General features: G+C 40.6%; 1 protein-coding gene across 3 annotated transcripts; it reads right to left on the bottom strand.

The window, feature by feature from the left end:
* Positions 1 to 433: 433 nt before the first annotated feature.
* On the bottom strand, positions 434 to 17,255 carry PCNX4 (pecanex 4). 3 transcript variants are annotated; one of them, XM_065636611.1, is made up of 12 exons: positions 17,028 to 17,255; positions 14,126 to 14,175; positions 12,714 to 13,440; positions 10,914 to 11,093; positions 10,308 to 10,822; positions 9,371 to 9,471; positions 9,100 to 9,222; positions 8,479 to 8,842; positions 5,186 to 5,289; positions 3,689 to 4,725; positions 2,942 to 3,128; positions 434 to 2,562 (listed from the first exon to the last, which is right to left on the bottom strand). In XM_065636611.1, the coding sequence occupies exons 3-12, from the start codon at positions 13,400 to 13,402 to the stop codon at positions 2,311 to 2,313; spliced, it is 3,552 nt and encodes a 1,183-aa protein (XP_065492683.1). In that variant the 5' UTR covers positions 13,403 to 13,440; positions 14,126 to 14,175; positions 17,028 to 17,255; the 3' UTR covers positions 434 to 2,310. The 3 variants fall into 3 exon arrangements, with proteins under 3 accessions (XP_065492683.1, XP_065492684.1, XP_065492685.1); XM_065636612.1 differs by lacking the exon at positions 17,028 to 17,255 and adding an exon at positions 16,344 to 16,380; XM_065636613.1 differs by lacking the exon at positions 14,126 to 14,175.
* Positions 17,256 to 22,407: the final 5,152 nt, after the last annotated feature.

Here is a 22,407-nt window from a genome sequence, read left to right as displayed (position 1 = left end):
ACTCAGCTGCACAAATTTGTGATATGGAACAAGGGGCTGCAACTTGTGGTTCTGCCAAGAAACAAATCTAAAGAGGGTTGCAGAAAAATCATAATGTGAAAGGGGGGTCATACTGTTGCAAAACATACCGGAATGTGCGAACCAACTGAGTATATTAATAACGGGCTGTAGGACTCGCTGCCTGCGATAGCAGGGGACAGGATGTTCCAGCTCCGCATTCCTGAGCACAAACAGGAATTCTGCCCATCACTGATTCTGCTCCTCCATCTGGTACCAACGCGGATCTCTGCTGAACACCTGGGCCGGTTCACAGCAGGCTGGGTACCACACGGAGGGAACCAGGGGAAAGCAGGAGAAAAGGATCACAGCTTTCTTCTTTTTTTTTTTTCCTCAACTAGTTTATTCAGTTTACAGAAGACAGAACGAGGGCAGAAATTACAGCCATCTTCAAATAAAAGACTGTTGCGGGAAAAAAATAAAAGGTAAATTTTCTGTGACCATACAGAAGACAAGTAGTAAGAGGCTTACAATGAGGCAGGGAGGTTTAATTAGATTTAAGAAAAAACCCCAAACTTTCCAGCTGCTGCAAGGACAGCAAAGAACTGGAGTGAACTACTCGATGAATTGGTGATACTCCTAGTAATTAAAGTTTTACATCAGAATAAACATTTGCCAGGAGTAGTCCCTTTTGAGAGGGACACAGGTGTTCTCTAAAAGCCCCGTCCAGATCAGTTTCCACAATTCTGTATTTCCAGCTACAGTTCACAGCCAAAGTGACTTTAGGTTATAAGCACTTTGTTATTTACGCTCCCGTGCAGCAACCAACCACCATCTAAAAGCTGCTTCCATTAATGTCCCGTGTGAATTTCATCCTGTATGTTGCAGTGTTATACCATGGAGTTTGACAGGTGTTTCCTTACCACTTCTGAATTCCACTACACAGTTTGTGTATTTTTTTAAAAATTATTCATGGTCATCAAACAAACAAACAAACAAACAAAACTAACAGCCAAGTACACAGTCCTGGGACAAATTTTATCTGATACAAAAAGGTCTTAAATGTGAGGAATAAAAGTAATAAACATATTCCAAATTACACAACTCTGCGTGTTCTAAACCAGTGCAGATTCAGTTATGGAGCAGATCTGATTTAAACTGATTCTACAGGTTAAAGAAGGACAATTTCCTACACCCTGCTCAGTGTCTGCAGCAGTAACAACACTGTCACTACTGCTCTACAGAGAAAATGCATTTATGTGCTAATGACTGGTGGTAATGAACAGGATAAACAAGCCACTAGAGCAATGACCCAGCCCTGTTTTCAAGGAGACCTGTAATATTACAAACCAATTGCCAAATTCTGTTCTAAGCCTTCGTAAGGTTAAAAAAAATAAATTAATTCTAGCACAGACAGCTGGATTTCTGCTCCTGCCCCCAGTCATCAAGCTCTCACTATATTTGTGGAAGACTGGTTAGTGATGTGGACGTAGGTTGCAAATGACAACGTGTGTGTGTGTGTGTATATATATATATTAAAATATATGGATATTGGAAGAAGGGACTAAAATTAGTCCATTTGGACTTAAATTCCTTTTCTCCACTAATTACACATGTTCACTTTCATCCGTGGGTCACACAGGTTATTAATGTGTCAGAACGCACAACTTTTTGTAGAAATTCTCTTTGCCCTCAAAACAAGTACTTTGGTAAAAATTGTCCCTTACAGCTTTGTTAAAGCGTAGCTGGTAACTCACTACAATGAAGGAAGATCAGCTAAAGTCATATATTATCACAAATGCTAAAACTGAACTTGGTCCAATATAAAATGGCCAGAATTAAAAAACCAATCATATAAATAGTCATCTGTACACTTTGGTTACCAACTTTGCGGTTGACGGTACTACAGTGAGCTGTAACCTGTCAGTGCAAGTCACTTGTCCAACTATTAACAAGAAAAAAAATCATATACATAAAAAAATGAGAATGCACCAAAAATAGTTAATGATCAGAATTATGCTGCTCTTCTCTAAACTGGAGAAGAGAATTTCAGCATCTCCTGGCTCGTCAGCCACACAGGCAATGGTGTCTCACGTGTTCCAGCAGCAAGAAAACAGTTTGGAACTTCCTGCCCGCTGAAGGTTCTGGCTTAGCACCATTTCCGTGCAAACTGTGGCCGCTGGCTCAGCACTGCCGTCCAACGCCACTTCGGGAGAAAATCTTATTTGTAGTGTAGAAACGTAGCATGAGCTTTTGATTCCCAACTTGCAGATGGAAAATATGAAATAATTTTAAAAACGCGCTACCCACATTCTAGAACAAAGGCAGATGAAGGAGGTCAGATGAATAAATGGGGTAGCCAAGAGGCGGATCCGCAGCTTGCACCGTCAGGTTTCGCAGCAGGACGGGGTGTGCCTGGATGCTGTAGCGTTCTTCGTCGTCGTTTGTGGCGTACAGCAGCTCCCAGGACAGATTTGCCCACTGCCCTCGGACAGCTTCGTCGTTGAGTTTTCCCACTTGTACTAACAATTCCTGAAGCGTGAGGACTCGCCCGGTGTAAATTCCCTTTAAGGACAAACATATCAAAACGTGTATCTGCTCACAGAATGTACTGAACAAGCGCTTTAGTTACAAAGCACTAACTGAAGCTTTGGGACTACATACTATAAATATCATTCCATTTCAAATGGCAATTAGTCTCCTCAGTTCAATTCTTCCATGTGTGAGGATAATCAAGAAATATTGCTGCATCTGAAGAACAATGTGGTGTGACTTTTGGCAACAGTGGTGTCAGCTCCTGTCTAGTACAAACAAACTTTGGTTGCACAGCTTTCATGTTTTGGAAAACAAATAAAAAGCAGGAAAAAAAAAAAGAAAAAAAGGCAGTGGAAAGTTAAAAACAAAAGAAAGTCCGATCTTGCTCACTAGTAATTTTTCTACTTACCATGTTTGGGTCATGCCCCAGTGCAAAAAGGTAGGGCTTTTCCTGAAGAACCGCTTGCCGCCACTCCAGATCAGATACCAGCCCAATGTACCAATCGTTCTCATATTCTTCCAGATAGTTCACCAGCTCTTTGAAGTTCTCAACTGGGCCCAGGCTTGCTTTGTCAACCATAAGTTTAAAAGTGTATCTGAAAGGTACAAAAGCTGTACAGTAAGTAGTGCAGCACAAGACGGGAGGAAAAAAGCCTCTGCAGGCTACACAAGGCAGGAAGGGACCATCAAACGTTTTCAAGCAGCAGAAACTTTGTCAGTTTTTGCTGGTCAGCTGAGTCACTGCAGTCAGTCCAGGGATGCTTTTAGCTCAGCCAGATGTAAAACACATCAGCTTAAACATCTTTATTCACCTCAAACACTGTTCCCGTTGCCTGATAATAGAAAGTGTCAAATGTCTAACTCCATCGCAATTCACTTAGATTATGGAGACAATGAAAATGGGTCTTTTTCTCCCCTCACGTAACACAGATGGCCAGTGTTGGAGGCAGCTGCTGCAGGGAAGGGAAAAGGAAGGAAGGAATCTCCATCTCTTCACTGCCTGGGGTTACAGGCAATATTTCAATAGGAAGAAGCTCCAAATCTATTTAAATGATAGGATTTTAGTATCAACTACTCTTAGTGAAGCGATACTTCCTTTCAAAGCACAGGACTCTTTTTATCATTTTTATAATCTGAGGGAATATTTTTCTTTTACCTGAACGCTTTCAGTGCAAGTTGGAACAGCTCCGGTTTGCTGGTCAGCCAGTCCAAACCAACAGACCACGGAACCCCACCGGTGTACGCTCTGAACACGTGGCTCGCGACGGGCACCGCGTTATCCAGTCCAAACAGGCCAAAACAACACGACAACACTCCGTGGATGTACAAGTCTTTCAAAGCTCTGTCTTTCAGAAGGTCTTCAAGTAAATTGGAAGGCTTTTCTTTCAGATGAAAGAAGTCCAGCTGACTCAAAACGAAGCGGTACCATTCTTCTGGAAACCTCTGCCGCATCTCGTTGACTTTGGACACAGGCACCGGGGCTGTTCTCCATTCTTCAGGGATGCTCAATAGCTCTGAGTAAGAGCAACTAAATGCAACCCGAGGTAAAACTTCTTGCTGTTTCCCTTTGTCTACAGCAGGAAGCCCAAGCGCAACAGCTCTGTATAATTTATCTTCTGGTGATGTTTCTTGTGGGATGTCTTGGCTCTGTGCTTCTACAAATCCTGGAATAGACAGGTATACTTTTGGTGTAGTTCCCAACTGCCCGGGTTCTTTTCTGTCTTTCATTCTGCCACTGGGTTCAAGATCAGAAACGTCACTGTCGTCAGTCCAGTCCTCAATTGTATCGACACTAAAGCTATCTTCTTCCCTCAGAGGACTGGCTCTTTCTATGGCACCGCTATGCTGATTTTCTGGAAATGATCCTTTTTTGCTCTTGTCAGCATTGCCCGGGCTTTCCCATGTTTTTGATTTTTTATAACAATACTGGACTAGCATCCATACAAGCACTTTAATGAAATCATCTTTCAGATGCTTTAAATTCTCATTAGAGTCAATTATTCCAGATAACACATTTCTGGCATCGGAATATAGCCGCACAGGTAAAACCGTACAAGGAGTCAAAATGTGCCCAAAATGGCGATTAGGAGAGAGAATCTTTGTGTGCTCCTGATGTTCGAAGGCCATTTCGAAAATTTCATCAACTCTGTGAGCTTCAGCAGCATGACAAGATGTTTCCTGCAATTCCAGCCCCTAGGGCGTGAATGAAAACAATTTGGTTTTATTCTTCACCAGTACATATCCTTAAACACTAGCAAGCTGTTTTCTTGCAATATTTTTTTCTGAACAAATAAAGACATGCTCCACTGTCAATATTTCTACAACTGAACCTACAAATCTAACTTGAGATAACAGTAATAGCAGAGCACTCACTATGATATTAGACACAGATCAATGTCTTAAAATAATAAAGATTTGCCTCATACAGATGATCTTATTAGCTAGTTTATTAAAGATGTATCACAAGATAGATGATAAACATTTCACATCTGCTAAGCATATCAGTTGCAAGACTAGTTAATACAGCAGTAACACTCATCTTCAAAAATTGACTGTAAGGTCAGGTAAATGAGTTACATTGTTGAAATGTTACACAGCAAAATATCAGCAAGATTTCCAAACATTACGATGTCAGTCCTCTGCATGCAGTTACCTTAATGTTAACGCCACAGTAAGTGAAGCCTTTTTCTAGCACCAATATCCACATCAGTCTGTCCTGAAAACGGCACAAGTAATGTGAGCCAGGGAGAAAGAGACCTAGAAAACAAAAAATGAACAAACAAACAACAAAAACTATGGTATTACTGCGGTGTTATACCGATGAAAATATTTTCTACAAGCCAACTGAGGAGTTCAAGTTTGGAGTTGAAAAATATTTCTGCATCAACACCAAAATCAGTTAAAATTGGCAAACTAGTACCCCATAATCTTAAAGGAACTCCCTGCAAAGCTAGATCTTGAAATCATACCGCTATCTTTGAAAAAGCTGTAGCAAACTGGGAAACCCTCACAGAACTGCAGGACTACAACATTCATAGGAGACCAGGGTTGAGCAACCTCACGTTCAGTTCCTTGGTAGACCTGACTTTCATGATTAAAGATAATTTTTGGGTGAATTTCCAAGTGCACAGTTACCCCTAATGTCGCCTGCATATCTAAAATTCTTATGACTGCTAAATACTCATGTACTAGATATAGATTCTTTAATGTATCTTAATAGCCCTATTTGCTGGGGAATATGAAGTTTATTTTTTACAGGAGAAATAAAAAAATCGAACTCAATAGGATTTGTTACCTGAACTACCAGTTCCTGAATGGACTTGTCCGTATTCTAGAATGATTAGAAAATATTCCTTAGGATGCAAAATCCAGAGTGTAAATGATTCTGATCAAGTGTGATAATATCACATCCATTTTATAGATACATAAATAAAGGCAGAGAGATTAAAATCTACATTTTCAAGAGCACCTCCTCATCTTTAAAGATTTGTGAATTAGTGTCGTACACATTGAACACTAACAGCAGATGCAGTAGAAATCACCTGTAGTCTTCCGAAAGTGTGCATGTGTAAGGAATCTGATGCCTTAAGTTTGATATCATCAAAAATTCAGCCACACAAATTAAACTGGAATTTGAAAATCAAGTCCTGAACATCTTCAGGTCACACATCAAATTCATTAGTACTCAAAAATCCCACAATCTGGCTCTCACTGTAAAAATTATATGACAGTCTTGTCCAAAAAAAAAAAAAGAAAAGGTACTTTTTCTCTCTTCTACCGTTTTCAATAAAAAGTGCAATGCCAAAGTTCCTATCGACCGGTGGTTATACTGTATTTCTTTTAAGTTACAGCCTACTGTCAACTTCTCCAGTACAATGGTGCTGCTCTTACGCACGTTTGCTGCCAGTTTGTGACCTGCTTCTGCTCCCACTCACATCCAAGTCATCACTCACTTGCACAGAGAATTCTAGTTTTAGAATGTTGTACAATGAAATCAGTGAAACCAACCATTAAGCTGTAGTTAAAATTTAAGTAACCTTTTCTATCCCGCTGAGCTAATGAAGTGCATTTTCTTGCTAACATTTTGCAAAGATTTTAATTCTTTTATTGCTGGCTGTTAAAGCTACTAAAACTCCTTTACATTGAAAAAAAGTATGGTTTTAAATTAAAATAGAGACACACAAAGTGGTACCTCTTCATTTTGAACTCGTCTGAGAACACCACATTTTTTCTTGCTTGAAGACATTAATTCACAGATATTCCCATTAAAGAAGAGTCTTTTTTCCCCCTCAAGACCAGTGTTTTAAATTATTTAATCTGAGGCATACATGCCATCGCAGTCATGATGGCAACGTGGAAATGTAATATGTATGGATAGATATAACAGATATATATCAGATAAATATATATTATGTAATATATCTATAATATATATAAAAAACATACACAGGCAGTAGACAAACTGAAGTGTCTCTCTTACTTAAAAAAATAAAAATAGGAAGCTTTTTTCCTCTAATACCTCTCTCTATACCAGTACTAAAAGTGCAGCAAACATTTCCTAGTAAAGCCCCGGCATACAGTCTTCGGAAGAGTGTGATTAAGGTTACCTTCCACTGTCTTTAAATATTAGCGCTTTTTTCTCTAGTCACAAGCCATTTTCCAAGAGGCTTATGTAAATATTTGCCTCTCGTCTAAAGGCAATGATGTTTTGATTATTTAAGTTACACAAAGACTATTTCTCAGGAAAACGAGCTTGCAATTTTAACAGTTAAATCTGTCTCCAGCTGGGAAAAAGACTCTTCACCTCTGTTTATTTAATTCTGTGAAATACCCTTCACGATGTTTTTCACACACTTTATGACCACAAGCACGGGTACAACCCTACCCTAATATGACATTAAGTCGGTTCTGTTCTCAACTGTTTACTCCTAGTTAGGCTACACCATGTATTATATTTTACAAACATCCAGTCCATGTTCACTGTACCTAATTAACACAGCCAAATTAGCCAAGTCACCTTCTGGACCCCAAGTAACGTGACCGATGCAGAGACAGACACAAACACACACAACTACAACGGGCAGTTTGATGCGTCTCCTTTTTGCACCGACTGTGCAGAGAACGCCTCAATTTATTGCCTCCAATTGGGTGGGATGAATGCACACCATCCTTTTTGTGTAAAGTATTGTCATCACTTAATGAATCCTGTCTGCAATTGCTAACCTAAAGATAATGTAAATCCTTTCAGTTTTAGGTCAGTCTGCTCATGTAACAGTAAGAGCGACTTGCAAAACACTTAATCACAAATTACCAACCCTACAGACCTTGCAGCTTCAGATCTTTTGAAGCTGCACAATTAGTTGAGTCGTGCTTTAGCAGATATCTTGGGACTGTTGGATGAAGTGTCCCTTAGCTGAACGTTGCTCATTATACGCTAAAAGGATTATGTAATGGAATATGCAAATGTGTAAGCAATTGGCTCTTTAGGGTGTGAATGTAGTGATAAGATTTTGTATATAATGCCTTTTACTTTTCTTGCTGGCTTTATTCCAGCATCCAGGCTTGCGCGACTCTGTCATAAACGCTATCTCATCTCTGTGTGCTAAATTTGGCTCATTTGTATACACACCAGGTAAAGAACCCTGGTTTTGGGACAACAGTATTAAAGTAGAAAAATATTAGGATTTATACTGTTTCATCGCTAGTTTCTCCTTAAAGACAACAAAGCAGAATTATTTTCTTACAAGAATGTAACAAGTAGAGACGTCTGAGAAGGATAAAAGTAATCACTTTTTCCTCAATTGAACAATCTCTGAATTTTCAGATTTAACCGACAACCATGACATGTGGCTTACATCAGATGCTACGATTCTCCTATCCTCCAGCAGACTCACATTCTCTAAAATATTTAGCTACGTTCCCTCACCGTGTCACCAGGATACCTACCTAGGCTACCGGCTGCGAGTGCAGACTGCAGAGCACCAGCCAGGCTGAGAACCATCTGCTGGTAGTATACCGTGTCAGAGCAAACACACGCTGTAGCACCCACAGGTCCCGGCCAGCTTCTCACAGGCCTAGGAAACCCAATCAAAAAGACCGGTAGCGTGAAGAGCGGCAGCAAAGGAGAAGAAAGGAGCGCGGAGACGGCAATGAAGGTCAGCAGGATCGGGAAGAAAACGACATTGAGTGTGATTAAGGTGGCGGTAGATTTACGACGTTGTTTTTTCTCTGTCCAAGATGTCAACAGAATAGCTATGGCAAACTGCAGCTTTGAGACAAACTGAAGCAGCCGATCCCGGAGGAGACCAATCTGTGAAATACATAGAACAAGCACGTTTATTTTTATACTCTATAGTATCATATTCAGCACTTCCAAAGCTGCCTTATCTACAACAATTTTAAGAAGTGTGATTATCATTGACTGGTATTGGAGCGTATATATTAGTACACAGCTTTTCATCCTCTATTTGCTGGGTCCTGAACTCTGAAATTCTCTAATAGGGGAGGGCAAGGAAACAAAGACTTTCAGTGACAACTATCAGCTTAAATATACATTATGACAATTACCAGCAAGAGTCTGATTCCTGTGTCGAGGCTCCTGTTCCACCAGAGGTCTGGATTAGACACCAACATTTGTGCTATTGACACAACCACTATGTCCAGTAGAGCATTTTCTGTATTCTGCCAGACCTAAAATAGAGATATGTTAGACATACATTTAAAAACATGTTTATCTATATCTGCTGTCGTGACCTGGAATATTTCTTCCAAGTCACCTTTACACTTAAATCATGTAGAAGATGATTTCTTAGGCTAACATATTAAAAATTCAAATTACCATCCTAAATATTCTTGTGAATCCAATGCAAACAGACACAGAATGAAGATTTTGTAGCGAACCGTCTAGTGACAGGAATGCTATCATAGCAAATGGAGACACTGTAATTGAAATAAAAGAATCATTGATTTCCTTTAAAAAACATAATTAAAGTCTACAGAGGTAAGCAGTCTCATTGCAGAACGGAAATCACAGCGTAAAAAGACAACTTTTCCCTTCATTATTACAAACTTCTCTTTGTATTACACCTCCAGGATATCAAACAGCGTATTTGCACTAACAGCCCAAGAGGGCAAACATTTATGGTGATGCTTTGTTGTTACTTGCTATTACTTTTCTGTTGTTCCCCCAAGAGAGTGGGAATACTCAAATAAGTAAAAATAAACATGTGAATAGCACTCATCAATCCACTTCCCCAAACTGATGCTTATTTATGAAACGAAATAATTTAGATCAAACTTTGCTTCTCCCTAAGTAGGTACATTTGTCCATAACTTACCAGAAAGGAGTTTGTTCCCTTTACCAGCAAGTTGCAAGAACCAAATATTTGGACAGCTTGATGACTTTCAACTCACTTCTGGTTCTGAGTTTCTTTTAAAAAAAAAAAAATCTACAAGAGCCATTTTTTTTTGAAAGTGAGTACTGATGTTATAACTAAAGTCCTTTAAAAGGCCTTGCTTTCTGACCTGGATTTTTAAAAAAGCGCAACTTTTTATGCTTACCCCTAAAAAGGAAATAAAATCACTAATCACTTTCAAATATTCTGAACCAGTAATTTTGACCTCAATGCGCAATTTAGCAAAACATTAATAAATATTTCCAGCTACTTGGCCTTTCTTAGTTCATTGATAGAATCTTGCACATACAGTAACTCTCACGTTCTTTCAATCTTCCTACAAGCATCATCTAACAAACAACAGACAGTGTGTATTCCTACCTAGTGTTAGTAAAATCCTCCTGACAACACCAACTTTGATCAGCCTTCTTTGCTTCTCCATGAACACAGTCACAGTCCTGACATCCTTTGGATAAAAGGGGTTTCGGAAGACTCCAAACAAGTACACTCTCTGAATCTCTCTAAGAATCCACATAATTATAAGCAATACGATCAGAATGTAACTCGCTAGAGCCTGAGGACCGGCTTTGGAAAATGACGAAAAGCCTGCAAAATGATGCAGCAGGCCGGCTTCTATGAGTGCGAATGTCACCACAGTCAAATAAAAAATAAATTCCCTCCACCCAAATTGCGTTCTAAGACCTCTGCACATATTTTTAGATTTGCTGGAGGCTAAATGGCTGATCATGGTGTGTTTGAAGGCAAAACCAATCTCGCTTAGATTAAGACTCAGTATGAACCCAAATCCAGTCATGAAGAGGATCACACCAAGAGTGCTGCGAATGAAATACGATGCTATTGCTGTTCCAGCAGAAATGAGAAACATTACTAATAACCTGTGAAGGAGAAAATAAAAAAGATTTGCTTGAAAAGAAAAAGGTTATAAGCAATCTTGATATATTTCACAATTATATAAACAACAATTACTTTGTGTTACTTGACATAGGTGAACCTCCTAGTCCAAACTCCAACAGTTGTTCCATTCCCCACAGAAAAAGTGCATCAAGCGGGGGCAGAATTCCCATTGCCCATAAAAACGGCAGAAAAAGAAACACGATGTGCAAAATCTGGTTTGTCTGTTCTAGAATAGGTGCGTTGACAGCAAACCTGGATAAAAGAAGAAATGTATTTGACTTATGTGAAGGAAAAGATAACTGATGTGTGGGCAGAATTTTTGCTTAACTACTATGGCAAATCCAGACATACAAACATTTCATATTAATCTACAAAACCTCAACTAGCATCTTTTAAAAGTAAAAATAAGGACATACATTTATGCTTGGGGCAGTAAGACAGTAATTAGAAGCACAGAACACCGGCTAATTTTTCATTCAAAGGATTTGAAGCCTTCAGATTACGCAGATGAGTCAAGTGATGTAAATATCCTAATTGTTTTGATATTGTTGTGATAATACACTCAATAAATACTTGTGCAAAAAGAAAGGTCCACAAGCTCCAGGACCTCGACCATCTGACCAAAAAATGCTAAGTACTTTTTTTCAGAATTAGAAGAGTGAAACTTTATGCAAGTCCAAGACACAAGATGTGTTAGCACTGAAAGAACTGGCATGTTGCCTGTACATGAAGATATTAACTCTCTTTATGAATATATTATTTTCTACATAAAAGTACTAAAATCTTCCTGTAAAAATGCAGAGATCAGTATTAGAAATCTGCATAAATTCTAAGTCATAGGTTGTTCACCAGCTAGCTAAGAACTCAAAGGTGGACTGCTAAGATATTTGGGTTTCTCTCTATTTCTTACTAAATAAATAAGCCTCAAAGGAATTTTGTCAGGAATTTAACGAACATCTACATTGTCTCCTCAGGAAATTAGAAGAATTTGGGATCCAAGACCATGCATATAATTGTTATTTCATAATTGAAGAGGCAACTAGGGCAAATTATTATTAATTAAAAATTAATTACTATCATTAACAAAGACATCTCTAAGTGCAAAACCAGTAAAACCAAATATGCTTTTTTAAAATTCATTTGTAGTACCCTAACCATAAAATATGTACATGTGACAAAGTGATATAAATATCACCCAACAGGGAGAAAGAATGCATAAAGTAAATTTAAAGGAATCTTGCTATAAGAGCTTCTACAAATACTTCAGCTAATACATGCATCTCAACAGTGGAAATATAAAAGTCTGTTTGTAGACCAACATAGTTCTTTTGTATTACGAAACCATTTAAAAATCCAAGTTCAAAATCTATATAATAAAGACATACCAACGTTCACATTTGCTTATCCATTAATTAAAACTAAATTCAAGGTCCTTTTTGCCTGTAATGTAAAACCCTCTGCAATCATTTTGCAGAGATTAAATCAGAAAATATTCCAGGATGAAATCTGGATATAAATCCAGTGCTCCTGAACTTTACAGTGTTTTGATCTATGATTCCAGGTCAGGAACATGTTTTTTGAAATTGCATAAAAGGATGCTGATGCAAATGCTCTACACAGTAGAAGATAATTTTAGCTGTCCCTTACTTAGAAACCGCTCTAACTGCTCTCCCTAATTTATGTGGAATGCTTTTATACACAGCATTGAGACTCAATTTTTATCATATACTCTTCTAGCTTGCTTCTTTGGAGTTCCTACTGTTGATTAAAATATCGAAATAAATTTTCCTCTGAAGAATAATTTAATCTGTCTCATTAAAAATATACAGAATAACCATTACTGTAATTGGCTAAATGCTGTATTATGTTTACCTGTGTGCAAGATCCACTGCAATAAAGACAAAAATGTAGAAAGGTCTCATCAGAGCAGTGATTTCATAAGTGTCCAGTGCTTGGAAAGTAGCTGTTTCCGTAGCTGTATTTATGATTAATGAATACTCTCCTATACATATCGTCACCCATCCAAACACAAAGATCACAACAGTTCCTCCAATATTGCTATATAGCAAGGTTATTCTGTTTGGCAGCAAATACCAAGTTCCCAACCCACACAATACCCCTGCCAGAAGGGAATGAAATACAGTGTTGATTATATACTTCTTGCCAGGAATAATGAATTTTACAGTCTCTGAACCTACGCAGCTGGAAAATTCAAACTCATCTTCATCTGTTAGGGTATTCTGAATTTGCATTCTTTCTACTGTCACTGTTTTCTGTTTGGCATATAGATTTGTCATCTGAAGAATAAGTGCAGTCACAAACATCAGTCCTCCTGAAAGTGCTGCGGTATAGTAGTCCTTCATAATGCCTAATTGGTACAGAAGTGTTCCTACTCCTCCCCAAACCCATGGTGTCAAGAAAAGAATAATCTGATTCACATATACATAAGGAGGGGCACAATAGCCTAACTTAAGCCGGGGACCTCCCAGCACGGTCTGTGGAAAGCGCTTCAAGAAGAACTCCTGTTTGTAATCGTTCAGCAGAGGTACATCTGGACCCATTCTTATGACTCAGGAATGCTGGATGAATATCATTTTTCCTGTAAGAGAACAGAAAGAAAAAGAAGGAAACATTACTGAATCTGGAACTCAGAAATGAACCAGGGAATTATTTTGTCCTACTTTCATTTTCCAAGTTACAGTGGAATTCTGACATGTTAGCATTAGTATACATCATCCTAAAGTGCCCACAGAATCTGCCAGAATACAACTACCAAGCAAACACCTAAAATGGAAAAAGACTATTTTAAAATAAAGAATATGTTCATGATCTGAAGCTTTAGGGAACACATAAAACATATAATCTATCCTTGGGAGATGATAAAACCAACTCATCTCCACACCACCACACCTTCCTAAAACTGTTTTTTTTTTTTTTTCATCTGCTCTGATTCCAGTCACATCTTGCCACAGCCCTCTAATTCCAATTAATCCTGTTAAGGATCTCCATATACAAACAGAAGAGATAGTGATTACAGTGAATGGCCAACTAGGTGCAAGGACACAGTCACCCAAGGTCCCTGTAAAAATCAAAGCCTTATGAAATTAACTGTAAAAAAAAAAAAAAAATAGTAAAAGCATTAAAAACTATTTTCCACATGAGCATTTTTACCATCCTCCCTACACAGCCTAGTTACAGAACTGGATATCACTGTACAAAGCACTAGACAAGACATAAAGAGTTCACTTCCTAAAACATATAAAATAAAAAAATAAACGCAATACTTGTGAGTTGTAGCAGAATCAGCATATATGCTGTATGTCAATGGAGAAACCTAAAAAAAAAGGAAAAAAGATACCTGTAAACATTTACAATGAATCAAATAGAATTCAGATATGAATACTCATTTAGAGAGGATCAGGCAATGTAGAAAACCTGAATGTAAGATGGTAACTATTATATTCAAATATATTTGTATGCTACAGTCAATGAAATCAAGAATTCATGAATGACAACGGCAATACTCAAACTAAGAAAGAGGGTGAAAAAACAGCACAAAACTGCAGTGCTAGCACACTTCATTAATAATAATTCTAAAAAATATGTTGGTGTGCATTAAGAGATGTGCAAGTACTGAAATTCTGACTTTCTTCTACTGCACCTGTATAATCTGCTGAATACCTATTAGCCATCACTGCTGATATATTAAAAACGAAACACTCTGCTGCAAAGGAGTTTCCAAACTACCGTGATCCCTTCCTTCTACAACATCAAAAGCTTTTAGGCCCTTCTGAGAACAATTTACTCCTTACATTTGAACAGATATTAATCACTTGACTGTAGGTAGATCCTGGTCATCACAGGACTAAGTTAGAAACAGTGCAAAGGAGATTAAAGACCATTCACATGCATTATCACAACTGGAAATTTGCATTCAGGGTCCACTAAGTCAATGAAAAGCAGGACCCTACAGGCTCTGTAACTACTCTCCATATAGGCTGTAGAATTATTATTATATACATATTTTAAGTAAAAATTCCAAATTGCAATCTCAAATTGGAATTTTTATACATAGAATACTGAACACGGAATACCGAAAACAAAAAGGGGTTTTTTTATCATACTATTTTAAGCCACTTAAAGTTTCTTAATGGATGGAGAAGGCAGCAGTCAGTCCTAATGGAAAAGAAACATGCTGACAATGGAGAGGGGAATTCATCGCGGTCAGCTCAGGAATCTGAAAATGTAACAGGGACACACCCAACTAAAACCAAATTTCAAATGTAATTAAAAAAATAAATCACAATTCAGCCAACCTTGTTTAGAAAAAGAAACACTGCTTAGAGAGCTGCATAGGCATGAAACTAATTTGCTGTAAAAGTTATAATACATGCAGATTTATATGCCCGTAAATTATAGAAGCAGAGTTTTAAAAGAAGCGTAGAACCAAGAGGTGCATAGTTTTCCCTGAAAAGCAGTTTTCTGGCAGCTGCTCTAAGAAGGCCTATTTCTGTTTCAAGTTCTAGTCTGCATTTGTGTTTGTCAGTTTATATTGCTAACAAAATGTTAACAAAACATTCCTCTTACAGTTTCTGGGTAAACAATAGACCTCTTTGTGTGAGAAACAAAAATCTATGCACAGAAACAATATAGTCCTACTTGGCTATACTCCAAAACGAGCCATAAAAAAGATGTGAATTTATTTATAAATGAAAATCCCAAGTCTGAAGCTCAACAACTATGGAAACAATACCCTCGACTATCCTCCTGGCTTCCAAATAAGTCAGGTAGAGCTTCAAAGATGCACTCGCGCGTGTCTCCTCGTTCCTGTGCAAAGCCCTAGCAACAAGACTCCACACAGCAGCCAGTGTTTACAGGACCTGGCCGCAATATACATTCCTCACATACAGGCCTGGCCTGACTTTGACAACTTGCCTGGTTACCCAAACAACCCGCACCACAACAGTCTATCATCACCGGCAGGAGCCGCGCGTCTCAGATACTCTCGTAACGAGGATGGTAAAAGGACCTTAACACCATAAAGTCATTTAACAGGCTGTCCCCACAATATAGAATCATAAAATTGCTTTGGTTGGAAAGGACCTTTAAGATCCATTAACCTACCACTGTCGAGTCCATGATGTCCCTAAGAACCTCAACTACATGAAACATTTCATCTGTTAATCCCATGTTTGAAAATAATATTCTTCACAGCAGTCAAGAGAAAATACTTGGAAATACAACAAATACAAAAAGACAACTTAGTAATTTCCTCTCTGTGCCCTTATTACAAAAGGCAACAAAGCAAACCTTGCTCAAATCCAGGCAGAAATTCACAGGAGGGCACAAATTTTTGTCTAAACGAACATCATCCTTCACGTCCACTGATGGCGGATCTGCTCAGCGTGGTTTGGGTTTATTTCAAGCAGATTACGGCAGAACACGTGTACGGCTCTCACCCATCTAAGCCTCTTGAAGCACACAAAGCTTAAAAACACTCACCTCAGTGGTCTTCGAGGCCTTCTCACACGAGACTAGGGGAAGTTATAAACTACCTGCTATTAGAGGAGGGACAAAGGCGCGGGGGGAGCTGCCTGTCCAGGCAAACCCTGGTGCACCCCATGCCCAGGCACCTGCACCCCTACGCTATGGCTGAAGGTCCAGTTGTGCTCCCAACCCCGGAGCCAGGCGAGCAGGCCGGGGGCCTCTCCTCAGCAGAATCATTGCCATTCCCCGTCCCCCGGGGACATGGCGTTTGAGGCCAACATGCTCCATCCAGCTACGGGATGAGCATCCCAGGGCCACCTTTGGGGAGGGCTGCAGGTCACCTCCTTCCCCACACCCCTCTGCACCTGACCAGAGCAACTACACTTCCCACCCAGCCACTCCGCCTCACGTCTTCTGCCAAAGGCAGAAGTAAAATAACCAACCAAGCGACCAAAAATAAACCCCCTGCTGTTTTCAGCTCCGGAGGGGAAGGGAAGCCAGGCAGCCAGCGGGCCCGCCGAGGAACGGCCGGGGGGCAAAGCCAGGGAGGGCAACGCCGGGACGAGCCGCTTCCCCCGCCGGCCCCCGCCTCCCCGCTCCGGGCGGCCCCGGCCGCACGGCCCGCTCCAGGGCCGGGCCCTGCGGCTCCCCGGGGGGAGGCAGCCGCGGTCAAAAAGCCTCTGCGGGGCGGGCACCTACCTCTGGCCCGGGCTCGGAGCAGGTCAGGGGCTTTGCGGGGCGGGGGGAGAAGGGGAACGGGGCTGTGCCTGCGGCGGGAGGAGGAGCGAGGATGGCGGAGCGCTGCCGCCCCCCGCCGCAGGGCTGTCCTGAGGGAGAGCGAACGGCGCAGGCCGCGGCCGGGCGCTCCTCCCTGCCCCGCCGCCGCTGCTGCTGCTGAGGACGGCGGGGAGGCGGCCGGTGGAAGCTGCGGCTAACGGCGGTGGCGGGGCCCGGCCTCACCGCGGCGGCTCCCTCCCCTCCCCGCCCCCTCTTCCCTCCCCTCGGCCGCCGCCGCCATTTTGCCCGCCTGAGGCAGCCGCCGGCGGTGAGATGCTGCGGGGGGTCCGCGGGAAATGGCCCCGGCAGGTTTCTCTGGGTGTCTTCTTGGTGGAGTCGGCTCAAGAGCTGCGAGCGAAGGCGAGGGACTGGTCGGCTTCCCCCAACGGCAGGATGGTGCCCCGAGCCCGCCCAGCCCTGCCCGCCCTCCCCTCAGCACTGCGGCTTCGTGCAGCTCTGCTTTCCACACATAACTACCGTCCTTCTCGTGTAGAATCAGGCCTGAGGCCTCTCTCTAGCTGCGGCCTGCCGGGAGCTTCCCGAAATGAAATAAAAAACGAGTAGGGTGAAGAAAATTCCTCTCAGAAGAGCCGTGGCAAGGCGGGCAGGGGCCGCTTGCAGCCGCCAGCGCTTGTTCCTCCACATGGGCCCCTGTCCCCCTTCCACCTGCGCAGCTTCTCGAGGCTGGTCCCTCGCAGCTGATGAATTTGTCACCCAGATGGCTTTGGTTGCCTCAAGTTTCTTTCCATCCCCCTTGAGAGTTGGCACGGATGTGTCAGAGGCTGGTTTTTTGTCACTTTTTTTGGTAGTTTTCCATAATCTTCCCGCATTAATGAACGTGCAAAATCACCCAAGTTAGTTTCTTTAATCATTACAACATTTAATGTTAACATTCAATACACAACAATCTAGTGTTATATTAAAACATTTAGCACAAACATTCAATCCAGAGTGTTCATACATGATACAAAAAAGTTTCCTCAAGCTTGAATATTAATGTTTTTTCTTTATATATACCTAATTCTAGATGAGAACACTGGTTCTAGCCTCAGGTAGAGGAAAATTGCATTCTCTGTTTTTTTCTAGGTTAAATAAACTTGAGCATTCACTGGCAAATGGAAATGTAAATCTAAGCACGGCAATACTACTTACCACTTCAAATTGCACCCATTAAACATTGACAATATTTAATACAGTGAGCATGCTTAATGTAATTTATATCTAATCATGCCAAAACATATAACTCAGTATATTCATTAGAGCACCAGGGCATGCATACGTTTATCTTAATATCTATGTTATAACAATCACTGTATAAATTCTTACGAACAGTTATATCCATTTTGATCTGAATCTCTAATAAAATTTAACACACAGGCATATGCTTAGAATTTTAGATAGACTAAAAGGATTACTATAATCAGTTTGTATCAGAAGCATCAGAACATTTTTGTAGGTCTGTTAATCTTTATTCTTCAGATAATAAAAAGGCAGTTAGATGGGGGTATCCAGTGTAAAACCTGGAGAATGCTGCCAAAGAAAAACGTTCATTTACATTTACTGAGTTTCTTTTGAATGAAGTTCAATGGCACAAATGATACTAGAGCCCAGACAAACACAAGTATCTCAAACAAACTGGGTTTTGTTTTGTTTTTATTGTTGGGGTTTTTTTTGTTCATTTGTTTGGGTTTTTTTCCAGGATCCTTGACTTAAGCTTTACTCACCCTGTCCTTCAAATAGATCTTTTGCATTCCTATTAAAATTAAGTATTTATATGTCCCATAGATATTCCACGTAAATAGCATCTCTGTACAATTCACTAAAGGTCACTAGCAGGTATTTACTTCTTCATTGACAAGTTTGATCCTGTCCTCATTTACCAGTTCAGTTACAGGTGATTCTCCTCTGGAATATGTGAATCCTAAATAGCAATTGCAGGAGGGAGGCAGACATTAGATTTATTTCTTTGCAAGCTCTGCCACTTGTGTTTCAAAATTCAGAGAAGGCTTCTTGCCTGTCCTCAGCCTCTACGATTTCACTCTCACCCAAAGGAATAAACCAGAATTTCAGCCAGCGCAAACTCCAAGCTATTTACTGGAGAAGGGAGCACACTGATTTTTTTTTTTATCTTACGAGTTCTAAGAATGTTCTTGGTTGTATAAAATAAAACCTGCTGACAGACTAAACTCTGAATTCTGCCAACCTCCTTGTGGATTATTGCAGAATGTGTAACTGCAAGCATGTGAACTATCCCACTGAAATTAATAGGGCTCCTCATCTGCTTGAAATTATGATACACATCAACTATTTGCAGTCTTGGGGCTTGGCTTTTGTTTTGCTTCTTTTTAATTTGTGAAAGGACTATTAGTCTCAACTCCCCAGATAATAGTGCATATTTCCATATTTTTAATGTTTTCTTTGTTTAGAATGGTGCATGGAGGAGCAAATATTTTCCTTACTGACCTTTCTTCTCTTTAAAGATAAACCGAAAAAATGATTTTTTGTTTAGAATACGTCTTTACATACAGCAAGAGTAGGAGAAGGAGATTCTTTATTGCATTCACTGACTATTGAGGAAGACAGAGCTTGTAGGACATTATTCTTTTAAAGAGAATTAGAGCTAGATAAAAAAATGATTGCTTTTAAATCAAATCACAGAAGGTATTTATTCTTTTTTCCTGATGCCCGAAGTTAATTATTGGCATATTGAGATCCGTAAGATGGCATTCCCAAACAGAAGATGTCAGAGCAAAACCTGCCTCCTTGTTTTACTCAGGCTTTTTGTTCTGCATCCCGTAGCAGATCTGTCTTGTGTTAATCTGTGTCTTTCAGGAAAGCCGCGTGTGCTGATGTATGTTATCCACGACTGCTTTTCTGTGGCACCCTGGGAGGTAATGCCTTTCAACAACATGGCCTTAGGCTGGCAGAAAAACATGACGTACTGGGGAGCTTCCTTCTTTCTGGGTGACTTTATCCCTTTAAAATAAATTTTACAAAAAAATACTGCACTCCTACATGTGAAAGATACCTATGCTTTCCTGAAGGCAAAGGCTTTTGGTGACAGTTCTGAGCGACCATTGAGAGTTCAGGGGTAACAATCATCCGTGTAATGAGTTTTATCAGCTGAAGTGTTGATTCCCATTCAGCTGCCCTTCCTGTGTGGCAGCTGAGCACATGCTCCAAGTCATCTCAGAGTTGATACCTGGCTGTTTATTATCACATTAAAGCACTATAAAAGTATTTCTTATCAATTTAGTTTTGGGTATAATATGGTTTGAATTTTATGAGAACTGTGTTCTTCCAGTATTGCTGCCAGTGAAGGATAAAACAGTCTGAGTTTGCAGATTTCCTTTTAGTTTGTGTAGGATATTCTTTAAATTAGGAGCTGGCAGCTGAATTCTTTTTGTTGTTTAGCAAAGGAAGGTTTTCCCTTTTTAATTTTTTTTTTCCTGCTTGCTTTTAATGCTGAAAATGTCTTGATTATGGAAGCAATCTATTTTAATATTTTATATTTTAAGAAAGACTCACTTGCCTTGGAAGTCTCTTTCAGTTGCCATGTTTTGAGAATCTATCACTGATCTGAGGAGAAAGGGACAGAGAAAGAATTACAAATTGCAAATTTGTCTACTACTAGAATCATAAGTGACAACCCGGGATTGACTATGGGATATTCTGCATCTTCAGTTTGACAGGGTGTAACAGTCCTGTGGCCATGTGGACTTCACAGTTGTCATTTATCCCGTAGTGCGTGGCCGTGCAGATGTTGTGGTTATAAATGGAGACAGATTGTGTGCGAGACACTCCACTCCAGCGACACACAACCCTTTACTGCTAGAGCTTAAGGACAACTTGTATTACAGCTGCCGTAGCAATATCGAAGTTTGTATCATCTACGTGCTTCCTGTGTCCCTGAGCATTTCACCCAATTAAGAACAGTCATATTCACGTGTGCCTGTTATTGAAGACGAGGTTCAAATCGCCGCCGTCAGGTGTCCGACTTTGCAAGGACTTGAAAAAATATTATTGACCCCAGAAATTAATTCGGCGATCTAAGTGAGACACCTGGGCTTTGTGCAAGGTTGGGAACAGAGTGAGTTGGTGTCTCTGGAGGATAGTTCGGTGCTCCCTGAATGGAGAGCAGCTGACGTTAGCCATCAGGAGACATCACCCCAGGAGCAAGTCTGAGCTGCTGTCACCATGTGTTTGGTTCCTGGTGGTGCATAAAGTGCCTCGAACCGGTACCTGCCGAAGAAGGACTGAAAGGTGCCAGGAGCTGCCTTTTGCAGAGCAACCAAGAGGAAGGAGACCAAGGGCCTTCTTAGCCTGAAAGTCCAACTCACTGTGCCACTCTCTAAAAGATGTCCTAACCGTGAGGCTACAGACAAGACTGTGGAATCGCGGAATCACAGAATCACAGAATGGTTGGGGTTGGAAGGGACCTCTGGAGGTCATCTAGTCCAACCCATCTGCTAAAGCAGGTTCACCTGGGGTAGACTGCACAGGAATGAGTCTGGGTGGGTTTGGAATGTCCCTAGAGAAGGAGACTCCACAACCTCCCTGGGCAGCCTGTTCCAGGGCTCTGGCACCCTCCAAGTAAAGAAGTTTCTCCACATATTGAGATGGAACCTCCTGTGCTTCCAGATATGCCTCCAGATAATCGAAGAACCATTATCTGCTGTTCTAGTAAAATCGAACTAGAGAGAGCGCCTGATCTTGTCACCCAAAAATGAGCATTTCCCTTGTGTGCCTGACAAAGTGTTAATTAGTCCTTACCTGTTGCTTCTAATTATGTCTTCAGAAAAACAGAGCAGTGAGAGAAGATCTCAACGTGAAGATTCTCCCGTGAAATTTCCACAATATTGAGGAGTTCAGCCTTGGGATACACCAGAACCATCACTTGCTCGTACAGCGTTACAGTCCATTAGATCTGCTGATCAGTCTCCCACACAGAGAAGAGATTCACTGCCAGCCAGCAAAGTGCTTCCCAGGAGCAGAGCTGGACCTTCAGAGCTCTGCTGGGTGGCGATAATCAATAGTTTCCTTAGACGGTAGAGGAACTGGGTAAACTGGTTGCTCGAGAAGAACTTGTGAACGTGTCTCTGTTTAAACCTGTCCAGGTCTGTCCTAAGTAGTAAACCAGTATATATATAGACAAATGGTGAAGTAATGTTCTGTGCTGGTTCTTAGCACACTGCAGTACTGTTAATTAAGCTTTGTTAGTTTGATGTCCGTTTTTTCTGACATTGGTTTTGATCTAATCTTGGAGAATTTTAAAACTCAGCCTTTTTTCCTTTGTATGTGC

The sequence above is a fragment of the Caloenas nicobarica genome, chromosome 5, assembly GCF_036013445.1.
Source record: "Caloenas nicobarica isolate bCalNic1 chromosome 5, bCalNic1.hap1, whole genome shotgun sequence".
NCBI classification, from domain to species: domain Eukaryota; kingdom Metazoa; phylum Chordata; class Aves; order Columbiformes; family Columbidae; genus Caloenas; species Caloenas nicobarica.
The sequence above is the reverse complement of the archived record's forward strand: the minus strand, read 5'-3'. Positions and strand labels throughout refer to the sequence as shown.